Consider the following 17,837-nt stretch of genomic DNA (forward strand, 5'->3'; position numbering starts at 1 on the left):
TCTAGGTTCGTGAATTTGAATGTTGCTATTACATTCAAGCTGAATCTGACAAATGGCTGATCCCCCCATGGCACCTCTCCGAGCTACACCGCCGGGCGTGGGTCCCGGAGTAGACGAATTCGCCGCCTCGCTGCGGAGATGAGCCCGACGGCGCAAAGGGACGACCTCCGCGCGCTCAGAGGTGGGGACAGTTGGCCGCGCCATGAAAGCCAGGGGAGGGCTTCTTGTAGGAGGGAGGCTTCCATCGGAGGCCTGAAGTACGGGCAAGAATCGGCTACTCAGAGGGCAAGTAGAGAGCCGGCTGGGACCAAGGCCCAGGGGCAGTCGCAAGGAGGGCGGGGTGGGGTCCAAACATCTTATAGAACGCCCTGTGGTCCTAAGATACCCGGCCCCCTTAAGTTGGTGCTGGAGGGCAATCAAAGCTCCTAGAAGAAGGCCCGACACCGATGGGCTTGGGGGCAGGTGAACCTCGTTTTCCCGGGATGGGCGGTGAGGATGGCAGCCCAGGCAGGAGACCCTCCATAGTCTCTGAAGCCTGTGCGACTCCAGAGGAGAAAGATGCCAAATTAGGGCGCTGATGGCTTTTCTACCCAAGCGCGGCCGCAGGCTTCTAGGACGGTAAAGGAGTGGGGTCCGGGGTCGGGGGCGGTCTCCTCTGGTCACCATCCCGCGGCACGAGTGGGGCAGGTCTCCTGTCACACCCTCAGCAGGCCCTGCCCTGGCCGCCTGCTAGTCACGGCTCTCCCAGTCGTCCTCCCACACCGCCGAGCCTCCGGGTATCAGGCCTGGCCGCATCCCTCCCTTCCCACCGGCCTCGGAGCGCCGGTTCCGGCGCCCGTGCCTCGGGGCGGGTCCCTGCCGCACGCACCTGCCCCCGGGGGCGGAGCGCGGCGCCGACTACTGGGCTCCAGGCTCTGCCACCCGCCACGCGAGCCGCGCCGCGCCCGCCCCCCCCCGCCCCCTGCCACCGCCGCACCTCCATTCCGCGGCGCCCGCCCTCCCTCTCCGCGCGGTCGGTGCGTCCCTCCGCCTGTTCCCAGCCGCTGCGCCTCGCACTTCTGACTCAAGTACCCGCCGCGCTCGTCGTCGCCGCCCCGCGCCATGGAGCCGGCCGCGGGCAGCGAGCGCCGCAGGCCCCCGGGCCCTGCCGTCCCGCCACCGCCCCGGGTCCACGCGCCCTTGGCCGCCGCCCCCGGCCCGGGCCCGCTGAGCTCCCCCGCGCACGAGCCGCCGCAGCCCGAGGAGGAGCGGCAGCTGCGGATCAGCGAGAGCGGCCAGTTCAGCGACGGGCTGGAGGATCGAGGTGAGCGCGCGCCGCACCGGGTCCCTTCCCCCGGCCCGGCCCCTTCCTCCCGCCGGGCGGGCGCGTTGAGGAGCCGCTGCTCCAGGCCCGCCTCTCCCCGCTGGCGGGTGGGGCCGGACGCGGGGCTCGGCTCCTTGGCGCGCGCGGGGGCGCGGAGCCGGGACTTCCCGCGAAGGCGCGGAGAGCAGAGGGCGGCAGCCCCACCTCCCTCGGCCGGCGCCGCCCGGGCCGCGGAGCCTTCGCCGGAACCCGCAAACCGTGCTGCCTTCTGGGCGACCCCGCCGGGGCCCGCGTCCTCCTCTCGGCCAGCCCTAGTCCCTCCGGCGCCCACTGGAAAAGTTTGCGGGAGGCGTGTGCGTGTGTCTGTGTGTGTGTGTCTGTGTGTGTGGGGGATTTTTTCTTTTTTTTTTCCTTTTCTTTCGGAGCCGAGCGCTCCCGGGGACTGCGGGTCCTGCTCAGTTGGGAGGGTCCTGAGCTCTGTGCATCCTCCTTCCCCAGCCCCCTGCGGCCCCCGCCGGCTCCCCGGGAGAACTTCCCTCTGCGGATTTAGCCTCGAGGAGTCCCTCAGCGACCGCCCCGGCGAACGAGAGTCGGGTGACTCCCGACTCTCATTTACAGGGGACCCAGTTTACCGTGGGTCACTGCCCCGCTGTCTGCCGGTGCGGGGAGAGGCCTGGGACACTTGGATTTGGGCCACCAATCCTGGATGGATGCCACTGGAACGTGATGGTTCCCGGAGCGCCCATCCCTAGCCCCTTCAGAATCCTTCCCAAGACACTGGCCTGGAAGCCCGCAAACGTCCCTTTCTGGGGAGGCCAAACCCGACCCTCTGACCGACAGCTGATGCCCCCTTTGAGTTGCCTGTAAGAAATGGGAGAGTACCCTGTTCATTCCCGTGTCTCTCTACATTCCTCTTTTTCTCCCTCTCTCGTTTCCTTTTGCCTCAGAGGGAGCCCTCTTCGTAGCCACGTCTATACCTTCTCTGCTTCTTGCTGAATCGAAATCCAAATCGGCCCCCTCAGAAAGACTCGGTGGCTTTCCTAAACCCGGTTAGTGGCCGAAACGGGATTCTGACAGCCGGCCCTTAACGGGGAGCCGGCTCGTCGCCACTTCCACCCCCTGTTCTTGGAAGCCTTATTTTGTTGGCTGCGGCGGATTTGTATATTTCAGTCTTAGCAGGTTTCTGTCCTATTCTTAGTATCTCCTGTACATTTTTATTCCGGTTTAGTGTTCGGATGCACGATCTCTTTCGTCTTAGAAATTTTAAACTGTAGCATGTGAAGCATGCAAACGGCAATTCCCAGAGAATCGGCAGGGATGCCCGGGTGAGAACTGGAGCCCCTCCAGGTGCAACGAGTTCCGCGCCTATGTTGCAGTTTCTCCTCCTGTTCTCACCTAACTCGACTATCATTTTCGAGCTGATGATGGGTGACATCACAAGCACCCAGCAAAACCTGTTATTTTTAGTGTAGGTCGTGTTAATTACCTTTCCCACTATAACTAGTGTTGTAGGATTTTAAAATTTTTGCATTGAAGAAAGACCGAACTCTGGGCTGGGCTTATTTTTGTAGCATTGCAGGTCATCTGTAAAAGCTGGCCTGTTTCTCCCCACCTCACAAAATGATAGGAGGGAAAAAAGTGCTAGGGCCAGTTAATATTTAGTGTCGTTTTGTAGCTCATGCTCAAGTGTAAAAAGCCCTTCTGAATTTATTCTTAAGGTTATTTTTCACTGGTCAACTGAATTTCATTTTCCATTATGTTATTGCATGAAAGCATTCACTGTTCATAAACTGTCACTGTGTGAAAGCGCTGCATGTCACACACTGCCTCTCTGTTAAGATGAACCCTGTCCCCCAAAGAACCCGGCGCCATGTGGCGTTGAAAGCTGAAAGTCAGTGTGACATTCTTCTGTTTGACCCATTCCTGACAGCAAAGAGTTAATGCTGAATGAGTCATTTTTATTAAATAAATCAGAAGCTTACCTAGGGAGGTTTCTTATAATATTTTGTGTTTGTGTTATTTTTTATGAACGGGGCTGCATCTTTCCAATATCGATGTTTTGTATCCCTTGGGAACTGTTCCATTGCTGCTACCTTTTTCCTAATGGTGAGAGGATTTGGGGAGGAGGAAGCCTCAGCGGTTGCTTGATGTGTATCTCTACATCACGTCTGGCTTGCTTTCTTCGAGGCCTAAATACCTACCAATGTGTATGTGTGTTTGTGGTGGGTGGGCACCTGGATTTGTACCTATACTTGGCCTTCTCTCTTGCCCTAAATTCCTTCTGAGCTATCAGGACCCTGTGACAGGCTCCATTTAACTTTGATCAAAGGCTTGCTTTATACACATCTAGTGTTTGGAGACTTGAGAGGTACTTTTTCCTTAGAAGTGATGTGGGCTGGTTCCCAGAACCCTAATGAGCTCATATTGTCAGCCAAATGACACTGCAGTTACTGAGCCTTGTAGTTCAGGGAGCAAGAGGTTTGTGGTCCATAGACCTTTAGGGACTAAAACAAAACATAGGCCAAGTTTGTCTTACGCATTTCCACGCCCTACCTTTTAATACCCACTCTTCTCCTCACGGGTGTTTTCCCATCATTCTGCCCCAAGCCTTAGGGCCCTAGAGTGTTACATGCTTCAGCATTTCCTACTACCTTCCCATCTAATGAATATACCCCTTCCTTCAGAGAATCCAAGCGGGACTAACTGATAGGAGAAAGCAATTGGAACTAATTCATACTAGCATGGAAATGACTGATGGCTTCAATCTCCCTGCATATATTTGCATCTCCTCCCCCCCAAATAAGGTATCAGTCCTTCATTAATACAACCCTTATGCTTACTCTTGCCAGGCCCAAATTACAAATAGGTGAAATTCAAGTGAGATTAAAAATTTGAATGTGGAGGCCAGCTATGGGTAGGAAGGATCCAGCCCTGTGTGCCAATCTGAGGCCTGCCTTGGCTTCTGTAGGCTGTGCTGCTTTTCTTCTACCTTTGACACACAGCTTCCTGAAAGCTTCAGGAATTCTCAGTGCATCTCTGTGTCTTGCACATGTGTGTGCAGCTAACACGGGGCGGAGGTAGTGGCACCTGTGTGCAGACCTTTCATTTATGAGCTGGGTCCTCATAGGTCATTATACCCCACTTTCTTTGAGGAGTGGGAAGTTTTCCATTCTTGGTATTAGCTCTGTTTTTCGGAAGGAAAACTAGCAGGAAACAGAAGGTTGGATAGAAATGGGAAAGTTCTTCCCTTCTTGGACAGTCTTCCAATTTACTCCAGTGTTTAAAGTTTGAAGCATCTCATGGGGAAGCACATACAGGATCAGATCTGTGGAAGAACTACCAGTCCTGCTGATCAGAGGATTCACCTGCCACCTTGGCAGGGCAGTGCAGCCCAGGTGAGCTGGCATCCCAGACTCCCTCCAAGGGGAGTGCTGGCCCACTCTGGGGTGAGACACATGATTGGTCTGTGCGGTCAGCTCCAGTCATATTGATGGAAACAGCTGGCTTTGGTAGGAAAAATAAATGTCATGTGTTGGAATTGAAAACCCAGATCCTTGTTGTTTCTCTTAGAAAATTAAATCTACTTCTAGAAGAAACCTCGTTTTTACCCCCAGTGGATAACCTCTCAAGATGGTTGCTGTCAAAGTACCCAGCAAATGAACTGCTTATTTGAGTCAGTACTTAAATGTTACAGCTTCACTTCTCTTGAAAATCAATTGGCCAGGATGAAAGAAAGATTTCCATATCATTTGGGCAAAGGGAAATAAATTATCGGGAGTCACTGGGACCTGCTTATTCTAGGTTGTGGCTTTAACTGGAGTCAAGGGTGATCACAGTTGAAAATTAGAATGGGGTGTTTTTCAGCAGCTAGGGAAGCAGACAAAGGGACAGTTTGAAATCACTTGTACCCAGGGCACAATTTGATAAGAGGGAAGGTCTTCCTTTTTTCTGTCCAAGTGCATTTTTAAAGGAAGGTCTGGGGAGATTTTTACAGTGAGGTGATGGAGATGGAGTTTATTACCTACCTTTTGCAAATTCATCTACCTTTTGCTTGTAAATAAGTCTACAGGTTTCAATGATTAAAAAATCTGTGGGGCCTTCCCTGGTGGTGCAATGGTTGAGAATCCGCCTGCCAATGCAGGGGACACGGGTTCAAGCCCTGGTCCGGGAAGATCCCACGTGCCGCGGAGCAACTAAGCCCGTGCGCCACAACTACTGAGCCTGCGCTCTAGAGCCTGTGAGCCACAACTACTGAGCCCACATGCCACAACTACTGAAGCCCGTGCGCCTAGAGCCCATGCTCCACAAGAGAAGCCACTGCAATGAGAAGCCTGCGCACCACGAAGAAGAGTGGGCCCCGCTCACCACAACTAGAGAAAGCCCACGCGCAGCAATGAAGACCCAACACAGCCAGAAATAAAATAAAAAATAAAATAAGTTTATTAAAAAAAAATCTGTGGCTGTACACTGGACTCAGTAAGCAGGCTTCTCCACATTTCCTGTTTATTTAGGCCCTCTTCAGGGTGCTTAAATCTGGGTAGTTAATGGAATTGGGAAGTTTTAACAGGGTCCTTGTTATAATTTTTGAGCAGGATGCAGTTTTTGGCAACCAGAGGCTTAATGTGGTACCCAGTCAGTCTAATGGAAAGATGCCTTTTCCACAATGCTTAGGTGTGATTTGTTGCACACTGTGCCTTATTTTACAGGTGGGTGCTTAAGCTCTGACTACCAATTCCTTCATCATTTGGAGCTGTTGTGATGAGGCTGCTCCACCTCTGAAAGGTATATTATGGGTTGTTTGGCCAGAGATGTTGTCCTGTTTATGTAGAATGCCGGGCTGAGAGTTTGGTTCTTCATGCAGCTAAGAGATGCCGTATATGATCTCTTTACAAAGGAGAAGAAAAAGTATAAATCAAGATCGTGCTGAAGATGTTTTAGTCTTCAACCCATGGCTGCTGAAGCTTGGGCATTGCCTCAGAGTCGTCCTGAATTTCTGTTACTGTTGAGGACTCTCAATGTTGAAAGCATAGGAGACGAAATCAAACCTCTCTTACACGTGACCCACCTGGGGAGCGACCTCCAGTTTTAGCAGGTTTACCCCGCTGCAATAGTGTGAGAATTTTTTGACATTTGACTGATACACAGGAATAGATACTATAGAGCAGAAAGGGAGGGAAGAAAACGTGGCATGTCATTTAGGCCTGGTGGCTGTTGGTTGTGGTTAAAGAGAAATGGCCCTCCTTCTGTTAACTGTTGAGGGGAGGCGTGGGGGCATTTGTATTCCACAACCCCAAAACCCGGTCTGCCAGTTAGGGCCATGCTGATGGAGCAATGCAAATCAGTGCCACGCCGAGGAGCCCAAATGCCCAACCAGATGTGGGCTACTTGTGCTCTTTTTCTAATGAAAAAGTCTTGTTAGAAGGAGCAGCACCTATGTGAGCCAGTGAGCCACAGGGGCGGGGGGATGGCTGGGGTCATATGTCAGGTCAGCGGGTGGTAGGGTACTTGAGAAAGAAGACAGCTGCCATTACCCTTGGGAACACGAGTCAAATATTGCCAGAGCCCGAGATCTTTCAAGAGAGGCCAGAAAGCTTGATTTCCATGCGACCCTCCTAAATGTTAAAACACCTCTTGGATAACTGAGTCACTTTGCCGTACACCTGAAACTAACACAGTGTTGTAAATCAACTATATTTCAATGGAAAAACCCCACATCTCGGCCCGCGGGCTGTCAGTTTGCAATCCTTGGCTAAGAAAGAATAGCTCTAGTTGTGGGTTTCTTAATAAGGAAATGCCTAACTTCCTTTTCTCCTTGTTTTTGTCAGGCTTACTAGAAAGCAGCACTCGGCTAAAACCCCACGAAGCCCAGAACTACAGAAAGAAGGCGTTGTGGGTCTCCTGGTTCTCCATTATTGTCACACTGGCCCTGGCGGTGGCTGCCTTTAGTGAGTATCCGGCGTCTTGCTGAGCGATGTATGTGCCGGTGTTGCCTGTTTTATTCTCTGACTCCTATGGGATGTGCTTTTGCTTTTAGCCGACTGTCATTGATGAGTAAATTGTTTTCAATGGTTGCATAGTCAGGTTGCTTATAAATCAGCAAAATGGCTTCTCTCCTCTGCAGAGGCAAGAGGTGGTGAAGAAGAAGAAATAGAGAACGTGGCTGGGGGCTTTGGCTCTCATCAGTATGCGGGTTTGTGGCAGTACTTTCTGGCTGCCAGCTGAATAGTGAAAATATTCCCTTGGTGGATGCCTTCAGCCTGGGCTGGCGAGTGACAAATGTACGTCCTTGAGATTCGTATTTTGAGCCTCATGCCACCAGATGAGTGCAATCTCTCCCCCGATTATATCTGCGTAAGGTCTAGAATAAAATCATCCGTACGTTTTAATGAAAGGAGAATGGGAGGGTCCTCTCTCAAGTTTTCAGTGGCCACGGAAACAAAAATATTTATTATAATCAAGAGGAACGAAGACAACTGAACACTTTCTGCCCATGGATGATCCTGTTTCCATGTTAGAAAGCCCCATGACATGCGTTTTCTCTGCTAACATTTGCAGCCTATAGAGATGTGTGTGTGGTGTTTATTCTTATTACATCGTGTGGTGATTCACAAGCTTAAGCAGTGACATTCAGCTTCAGCTCAACCTTGCTGGAAACCACAGTGCTTTTTATTTATTTCTTTAATGTTAGGGAAAAGAATGTATTTTGTGCGTTTCGTGATTAATTTATGACTTTAACAGAAAGATCTATATTCTAAGTGATGAGTATCGTACGAGGTGTCTCATGTGACACACCACAGAGCAGGAGAAGAAAGGGCTGTGTCCGCCGGAAGATGCTGCCCTGTGTGTGTTTGAAATTCCATTATGCACAGTTAGAGCTGCTGCTGGAAGTTGCTGTTGGCTCCCAAGAGGGAATATTAGAATTTGACCGAGTGCTCCCTGCAAAACTCAGCATATATTCTTGGAAGCAATTTATATTGGCAACACTGTAGTACCATGTCTTGGCTTTTTGTTTTGTTTTTTAGTTTTATTTTTCTGATTCCTGTTTTTTTTTTTTTTTAAAGGGAGGTTGCAGTTTTAATTTATTTATTTATTATTTATTTATGGCTGTGTTGGGTCTTCGTTTCTGTGCGTGGGCTTTCTCTAGTTGTGGCAAGCGGGGGCCACTCTTCATCGCGGTGCGCGGGCCTCTCACTATCGTGGTCTCTCCCGTTGCGGAGCACAGGCTCCAGATGTGCAGGCTCAGTAATTGTGGCTCATGGGCCCAGTTGCTCCGCGGCACGTGGGATCTTCCCAGACCAGGGCTCGAACCTGTGTCCCCCGCATTGGCAGGCAGATTCTCAACCACTACATCACCAGGGAAGCCCTGTTTTTTGTTTTCTTAAAGCCACACATTTAGCAGCCAAGAATAATGCATTTCAGGGTAGAAACATTTACCAGTGAGCCAGAAATCTGATCAAGAAGAATTCTGGGAAGGGTAAGCTGGGATGAAGTGAGAGAGTGGCATGGACATATATACACTACCAAACGTAAAATAGATAGCTAGTGGGAAGCAGCCGCATAGCACAGGGAGATCAGCTTGGTGCTTTGTGACCACCTAGAGGGGTGGGATAGGGAGGGTGGGAGGGAGGGAGATGCAAGAGGGAAGAGATATGGGAACATATGTATATGTATAACTGATTCACTTTGTTATAAAGCAGAAACTAACACAACATTATAAAGCAATTACACTCCAATAAAGATGTTAAAAAAAAAGAGGAATTCTGATTCCTGAAAATAGCTCTTCCTCCTCCTTGTTTTTTTTTTTTTAATGCTGAATCAAGAATAACGAGCCCAGTTGATGTCCCTGGAGCCCCACTGATGTCCCTGCAGCATAATTTGGTCACGGTGGCTGGTGGTGGGGTCCGAATCTGACACCATAATTTACATATGGAAAGAAAGAGGAATGCCAGGAAGGGAGAGGTGATTTACAAACAGAATAATAGTTACTCAGATGCACGGCTGTGTGCCTGATAGAGATGTTAACGACTCTATAACGTGGGTGTTTGAATGAGGACCTGAATGTGAAGAAATGCTGAGCAAGTCTTTCCTTTGGGAGAAGAATCCTACATTTGATGTCTTTAATCTCAGAATAAGAACAAATTTGGAGGAAATTTTGGTTTCCCATATTATGCCTGATCAGTTGAGTTATCATAAAAACGTTGTTCCATTTCTTATAATAGGAAAAGACTGTTGCATAATGCATATGGAATTCGAATATTGCTTTGTGAGAAGCGTTCTGTTTCTTTTCAGAACGGTCTTACCACTTTTTTATGGCAAGCAAACAATTTAACTCCTGTAAGTTCTTGCCTATAAAATGTTGGCATTGACATATACATGATATGATCTTTGTTACTTTCTATGGCACATTCAGTTTGTTCCCAAGTTGCTTTCAACTTGTTCTGGTCCAGTAAAACCAAAACATGTAGAGGATAAACGATATTTTTCCCCGCTTTAACTACAGAGTAGCTTCAGTGTATGTGCACCTGTGTTGCGTATTTTTTAGACCCTTGAGGTGGCCTGTGGCTGTGTTGTTAGTGCTGCTGGTTTTACTCTTTAGTTTCCTAAGTTTATTTTGTAATATGAAATATTAAAAAAAAATTTAAGGCATCATTTACATGTTGACAGGCCTTCGCTCAATCCTTTTCATCGTTTTGAAGGGAGAGAAAATCAGTAGAGATTAAGCAATATAAACTGACTTTTGAAGTTGTGTAAATTAGTATTTCAAGGAAAATGGTACGTTTCAGAAAGTACAGTGAAAGTATTTTTTAAAAAGTGTCAGAAGGAGCCCCCAGTCTTATTCTCCAAGGAGGTGGTTGACAGAGAGATGGGATAAAATGGAATATGGTCTGGCTTGGCAAACCCCCGTTTTATCCTGTGAAATGGTCAGGTTGAACCAGTTAGCGTTTTAAAGAGAATTGCTATAGAATGCAGTGCTTTGAGATGGCAGAGAAGTGTTCGGAGTGTGTGTGTGTGTGTGTGTGTTGCCAGGGGGTGACAATCATGGTGAAGAGTAGAAGACTGTGTTTATTGTCATGCCTTCTTGCCACTACTGGATGGTAAACTCTTTGGGGGCAGGATGAACATCTTTACATGGAATCAGTACTCAAGACTGTTGAATGAATGAACTGAGAGAAATCTTAAAAAGTGTTTTTTCAGTTAAGTGGAAGGAAAAGATTTCTTAGAAATAAATTTCATCTAAACATTTGTTTAGATACCAGGCTTAGGTCTCATTTATCTTATGAACAATTGAACTCTTGTCGAGACAGCTGGAAAATCCGACAGCCATTCTCTGGCTAAGGGCCTTGTCTTGGAGCTGTATCTGCAGGTTCAGTTAGGAAACCCATCTTTATCTCCCCACCTGCCTTTTCCTCTTTACTTGTAGATGCTGATTTTTAGCTGAGCATCCTCTGGAGAAAGGCTGTTGTCTCTTTTGTGTTTGGAAATGAGGCTGCTGGATATATATGTTAGGGGGGCACTTTTTCTCAGGGCTGGGAAGATTTGTATTTTTACATAGTGTGTACATTGCAAATAAAGACTGTTACCCTTTACTTCCTATATGCTTCCAAGTAATCAGGTATGCCATGTTTTCCCAAATTAGTACTTTCCAAAAGACCATTAGATGAAACTGGCTTTGGTCAGCATTACTGAGTGATCTGTGACAAATCACTTACATATGTAACTACGGTTGACATTCATATGTCTGGTGTAGTTTGAAAAATTAGGTGAATTTTCAGAGTTTGTGACTTGAAAGTATTTTGAGAGGAATATGTGCTTTGAAAGGGAAATGAACTATTTTTGACAATACTTGGTAATGTAGTGATTCTTTGGACCTGCTCAAATGCTGATATAAAACCAGATGGTAATACATCTTGAATATTTCAGAGAGAGCTCTAGCTTGGCTTTAAAATTACTTCTGTTTATAATCGGTAGGCAGCATGGAAAATGGCAATCCTGTTATGAACAAACCTTAAAAAAAATCTGTTTTAATAATGAGGCTAGAAAGAGAACAGAAGTTCTGTTTCAAAATTCAGAGTTTTGACATCATTGATGTCTTTGTTAGAATGATTTAGGAAAATGCATTCTAACTCTTTCTGAGCTTTGAATGAGTGCAAGTTAATTTTTAGGCACTCAATACATGTTCTGTGAGAAATGAAGATATATTTGAAACATTCTCAGGGGAAAACTTTTCCTAAGATACACAGTTCTACTTAAAAAAAAAAAAAAAGTACTCCAAACCAAGATCTTCTCAGAAAAAAGCTCACTCAAAAATTTTGTCAATCAGTAGATTTAAGAATTAGAAAATTTTCTGGGGCTTCCCTGGTGACGCAGTGGTTGAGAGTCCGCCTGCCGATGCAGGGGACACGGGTTCATGCCCCGGTCTGGGAGATCCCACATGCCGCAGAGCGGCTGGGCCCGTGAGCCATGGCCGCTGAGCCTGCGCATCCGGAGCCTGTGCTCTGCAACGGGAGAGGCCACAGCAGTGAGAAGCCCACGTACCGCAACCAAAAAAGAAAAAAAAAAGAATTAGAAAATTTTCTGAAAGGAGTGATTTTATATTTGGGAGTTTTAAAGTAATATATCTGGTTTTCATATAAACTGTTGACCCTTAAAAATGGTAGAATAAGTGTACTTATTCTTTTTATTTGTGAGTCCAAGAGTTGAAAATAAGTGAAATGAAATGACAGATTCTTCTATAAACTCAGCAAAATATGTCTGGGAACTTTTTTAGGTATCTCTCAAGTGACACATTTGTGAGGTGGGAAAGAAGACAGAAGATCCTCCAGTGGCTTTCTGGTGCCCTAAGAGTAACGTCTAAATAGTTACAGTGGTGGGACTTCCCTGGCGCTCCAGTGGTTAAGACTCTGCTTCCAGTACAGGAGGACAGTCGAGGAGGAACTAAGATCCCGTATGACCCGCGGTGTGGCCAAAAAAAGTTTTACAGTGGCCTAAAACGTGCGTCCTGATATGACCCTTGCCCCACTTTCTCAGACACCCCAACTTCTCCTCAGGATGCAAGTGGGCATCTTTCAGCAAAGTTCATCTTCCCATGGATCTCCAGGTGGCTGAATCCTGAGAGGGCCCTCCCCAGCCGCCAGGACTCATCCCCCAGAGTAGTTTTACCCATCACACGGTGTTATTTTCCTCATCCCAGTTTTCCCCTTTGTGTCCCCTACGCCATTGGATGATGACACCTGTGAGGGCCTCTCCTCTCCTGCCTGTGTCCTTAAGACTCAGCCCCTGAACTGTTTCCCTGAACCAAAGACTTCAACACTCGGTTTCTTTTCTGTTCATAGAATGATCCTTCGTGTTGTTTGCTGTTCTTTTTTATTCCTATCGATAAAAGAAGTATGTGCACATTATAAAAATTCATGAGGCCAAAGGTACACGGTGCCAGTCTCTTTTCCACCCTAAGCTGTCTCCCTGTTACTGCTCCTCCCGGACGATGTTTGTTGCCCGTGTCTTGTATTTTCTTCTAGACATTCTCTGGGCACGGGAAGCCCAGATGTGGTGCCGTGCACGCTTCCCGTTGGTACTTAGGTTAGATACGGCGTCTTATTCTTGCTGGTCTTCTAAAGAGCCCGGCCTCTTCCCAAGCTGCTGTTTCCCTAGTGTAGTGTGAGGTCGATTCGAGGTGGAGAGTTTTCCGGAACAACTTCCCAACCACGGCCTGCCTGGGCTGCTGAGCCGGGTGACACGGTGGGGGCAGGATGTGGGCAGGAAGCTTGTGAGCCACATCCTGGCCGTGCTGAGTGGGATAACTTGCTACCCGGGAGCGTGCCGGGCGAATGATAACCGGGAATGCTGATTCTGAGAGGTGGAAACCGGGAGGGAGGAACAGGCTGAAACACAGTTTGGGCGCCTCATCCTGACAACACGCCCTGCCTCTGGGTTCCTCCTTCGTATCCTCGAGGTCCTGTCCTCACAGGTTGCTGCCTGGTCCCCTCCCCCATATGCTGGCTCAGTGATGCCTCACGGACACGGAGTAGTGTTTTCGTCCCACCCCTTTGCTTACCTAGAGGCTCCTCCTGACCTTGGTCCCGCCTTCCTGGCTGTGCTCGGCTCCTCCCATCTCCCGACATGCCAGCCCACAAGCACCCCCGTGTAGTTCCCCAAATGCTGCGTCCAGCCCTGCACTCTCATACCCATGCACCTGCTCTGCCCTTGGCCTCAGATGCCCTTTGTTCCTGACTCCCCGCTTTGTTTTCTTGCTAAATTGTACTTATCCCCCAAAACTGAGATGAAAGATCCCCTCTTGCAGGAAGCATTCCCTGACCCTCCGGGCTGTCTGAAATGCCCCTTTTGCCCATTGCCGCGTGGGCACCCAGCAGTCAGGAACGTGACACACAATCATTGTCGCTCTGTGCACTGATACACCCTCCTCACAGGCAGGGCGCCGTCTTCTCCAGTCTGCTTTCTCAGCCCCTAACACAGTTGGCGCTCAGATATTGGTTGGACTGGAGTAGTTTTTGACATCTTCCTGCTGAGGCCACCGTGGCTGCAGCAGGTTGAGGATGTACATTTGCAGGTAAAGAGCTCCGAAAAAGGCACGGCAGCGTTTTCAAGTGAATGGAAACAAGGGGGAAAGCCGTCTTCAGCTTTGTGGGGAAGGGGGAAGGGGCTTGCAGGCCCCTTCTCTCCCCCTCCCCCTCATTCCACTCTCCCGCCCTCCCCTCTCCCTGTGCCTCCTCTTGGACCGAAGGATCCAGGGTTCTTTTGACCGGATTCGCTTGTGGCTGTTAGGAGAGCGCATCTTCCTGAGTCTCCACGCTAACCGTGAGCTGCTGTTTCCAGCCACAGTGGAGGAGGGGTCTTAGCAGCAAGCTTGCTTGTTCGGCCTTCCTTCTCCCTGCATTCTGCACATAGCCTTTAATTAAAAGTGTGGCCAGGGTGCATTTGCATGGGGGTGTCTTTGTCACACAGCGGTGGCAATGACTCAGGGGAGCTGGGCAGTGAGCCCCGGCTGGACTCTCATTAGGCTCGCCGGGTCCTTGCCCCTCCTTGCTGGCGCCTGGGCTCTGCTAGGAAACGGGCCAGAGCCCTGTGGGAAATTCCTGAGGGCTTTTCCTACTGCCTCTCAGTCTCTTTCTAGGCATATTTGTTAGCGGGTTGGACAAGAAGGGGTTTTCTGGTCTGCTCGTACTCCAGGGCTGTGATTTGGTCCTCTGGGAATTGCGTCTTGAAGATGAATGTCTGGCAAACTTCTTGACAGGAGGTTATTTCCTCATGTCCCATCCTGAGGGCTGAAGATGATGCCAGAGTTTGGGAGGTAATCCTCCTTCCCCCAGTAAAGGGACCTGTTCTTCACTGTCTGCCAACTCTCCCATGCCTATCAGCTCATCCTTCCTTCCAGCTGGTGGATGCGCTCCTCCAGTCCTTAGCGAATTTCTGTTGCCTGTCTGCTCTGCTAGGTACGACAGAGAACATTAGGAAGTGGGACATGGACCCAGAGACTGTCCTACAGAGTGAAGTAAGTCAGAAAGAGAAAAACAAATATCATATATTAAGACATATATGTGGAACCTAGAAAAATGGTACCGATGAACCGGTTTGCAAGGCAGAAATAGAGACACAGATGTAGAGAACAAACATATGGACACCGAGGGGGGAAGGTGGGGGGGAGGAGTGGGGATGGTGGGATGAACTGGGAGATTGGGATTGACATGTATACATTAATATGTATAAAACAGATAACTAGTAAGAACCTGCTGTATGAAAAAAAATTACATTAAAAAAAAAAAAGGAAGTGGGACAGTCTCTTGGTCCCCTTGAAGAGCTCCAGCCTAATGGGAAAGGGAACTCCGCAGATTTCAGAGCAAATAGTGGGGACTAGAGGACTTTTACCTTCAGTGAAAGGATGGACTAGAATAAACCCACTCACCAGCCTAGGAAGACAGTAAGGAAGCTTATCTGATTCAGCTTAGCTTGGTGAGGGCTGGGGAGTGTTCCACTAGAATTCATAACCACAGGACTCACCTTGTGCAAGTTTGTGTTTGGAATTTTCCTAGGTTGATTTCCTAAGAAATAGATCCTGAGACTCTGAGATTTACTGCAAGAGGTGTATTGGGAGTAGAGGCTGGGAGAGGCTGTAAGGAATAATACCTGAAAGGGAGCAAGGGAATCAAGATTGGGCAGAGGGAGAAGTTGAACTTTGATGCTGTTACCCCAGAGGCTTGTCCCACAGGGACTTAGAAGCTGGAATGGCCCTTCAGAATTTTCTAATTGAAGCAAGGTTGTCAGAGCAGTCATTGGTGTGAGCTGCCCCACGGAAAAGTGTAACCTTGGCAGAGGCAGCTTCCTTCAGTTGAGGCTGGTTCCAGGAGAGGGATGTAACTGTGAGCCGTCAGCAGCCCTCATTCCTGGTGCCTTGAGGAATGAATGCTCAGGTCCTGAGGGAGGATATACCATGGCATCCGCTTTAGGAGTTTATCCTGCCCGAGTAGCCTAGGAACCCTCAAGCTGAGATATTAACAGAGGCGTGGGTCTAGGTCAGAAATATCCCTGGAGTGCCTGAAAGAAGCAAATGTAAGAACCTCAGGTAAGTCCCAGCAGCATCCCATGGATGACGCTCCACCAAAGATGAGCTCATAATCCAACAATAGGAAGCTCCTGAGAAAGGATCCACCATGACTAAGTCAGACAGCATGTGATTAGAACTCCCAATTCCAGAGAAGAGAATTACCTGACAAAATCTTTAAAATGCATATATGTAATGAGTAGACAATCAAAACGGAATCAAACACACGAAAGGAAAAGACACTGGAAAGACCAAATGGAAAATAACCAAAGAAATATATATTTTTGTTGTTTTTATGGCGGCCATAACATGGATGTAGTTTTTAAAAATTTAAGAACTATAACAGCCCCCACTCTCTCTCCTCTCTGTTTCCTCCTTGTCCGCATCCTGGCAGTGACTTTGCCTTTCTAGTTAGTTGATCCTTGCATTTACTTATATCTGTATAAGTAACAGGCTTCTAATGCCAGCTCTTGAATTTTTGTCACTTAGGCATTATTTGTTGACTTCCCACCATGGAAGAAGATAATTTACCCTTTACCCTCCTCCTGGTCCCACACAAACATGCCGACTTCTCGAATTTCCATCCTTGCATAATAGTTATGCTTTGCATTATTATGACTACATAATTCTTGCTCACTGAGCTATAGGGTGAAGAACGATTACTTCTCTCCTGCACCATTTTTCATTTTCTCTTGGTTTTAATATCTGTTTTGTTTAGTCCTATGTTTACTTTTCTCTGCATCTATTTCTTATTAAACTCTAATTCAGCATTTTTATTCCAACCTCAACTTCTCTGTAATATTTTCAGATGCACTGATAATTCTGTCAGTTTCATCTTGAAGAAATCTCTCTTGGAGCTGTTTGACATCCTCTAATCTGTTTGGTTGCCCTTTTTATTAGGTGCCCAGCTGCATCCTAGGATCATCCTTCACAAGGGATTTGGGCATTCCCTGTATTTTTCTCCTCTGCTGAGTTCCCCGTTTCCTGGATACCACGTTTTTCTCTGATTGACACCCTTATCTTCTTTTAGCTCTTCTATCTAGGAAGGGGCACAAGGGAAGGGAAGCTTTCAAGCCTGAAATGTCATTAATATATCCTGACACTTGACTGATGCCTTAATAGAAAATTCTCAGTAGGAAATAATGTTCCTTAAGAGTCTTGAAGTTCTTATTTGTAGGGTTACTATTTAAGTTCTAAACCTTTCTAAATCATAATCCTTTGTATGAGACTTGCTGCAGTAGGGTCTTTTTCATGAATGTATGCCCTTCCTTTCTATTTTTTTTTTATTTGCCATTTATCTTTTTCTGTCTTTCTGCTCTACATTGTGGGAAATTTCCTCCACTTTATACTCCTACGTTTCTATTGAGCTTTTCGTTCCTACTGTCAAGTTTATTTTTAATTGTCTGAGTGTGCCTTTTAAATAATCATCCAACTCTTGTTTTGTTGATCTTTTCCATAGATCTTTTCTTATCTTACTGAGCAAATGTTAATGATAGTTAAAAAAAATCTTTTTCCGGTTCTTGTGTTGTCTTCCTCCAAGGTGCTTTTTTTTTCCTGCTTGCCTTGGGTTCATGCCTCATGTGAGGAATCCTGTGAATGGTGATCCTTGATAGTCTGTTCATATTAAGAGTGGGTGTTAAAAAAAAAAAAAAAAGAGTGGGTGTTTACGCCTATGTTCATAGCAGCACTATTTACAATAGCCAAGACATGGAAACAACCTAAATGTCCATCAACAGATGAATGGATAAAGAAGATGTGGCATATATACACAATGGAATACTACTCAGCCATAAAAAAGAAGGAAATAATGCCATTTGCAGCAACATGGATAGACCTAGAGATTATCATAGTAAGTGAAGTAAGGCAAAGAGAGAAAGACAAATACCGTATATCACTCATATGTGGGATCTAAAATATGACACAAAGGAACTTACATACGAAACAGAAACAGACTCACAGATGTAGAAAACAGACTTGTGG

At 47.5% G+C, this 17,837-nt stretch overlaps 1 protein-coding gene across 1 annotated transcript in view; it reads left to right on the plus strand.

Annotated features, from left to right (window-relative positions):
* Positions 1 to 954: 954 nt before the first annotated feature.
* TMEM163 (transmembrane protein 163) overlaps positions 955 to 17,837 on the plus strand; it is a 250,867-nt gene continuing 233,984 nt past the window's right edge. Inside the window, exons 1-2 of the mRNA XM_022569576.2 lie at positions 955 to 1,303; positions 7,129 to 7,248. Of these exons, the coding sequence (XP_022425284.1) occupies positions 1,102 to 1,303; positions 7,129 to 7,248 (322 nt within the window). The 5' untranslated portion in view covers positions 955 to 1,101. The remainder of the gene's footprint in view (positions 1,304 to 7,128; positions 7,249 to 17,837) is intronic.

Source organism: Delphinapterus leucas, chromosome 8 (genome assembly GCF_059928025.1).
Source record: "Delphinapterus leucas isolate spDelLeu-1000000601 "Yukka" chromosome 8, BTC_Dleu_Yukka2, whole genome shotgun sequence".
In the NCBI taxonomy this organism is placed as follows: domain Eukaryota; kingdom Metazoa; phylum Chordata; class Mammalia; order Artiodactyla; family Monodontidae; genus Delphinapterus; species Delphinapterus leucas.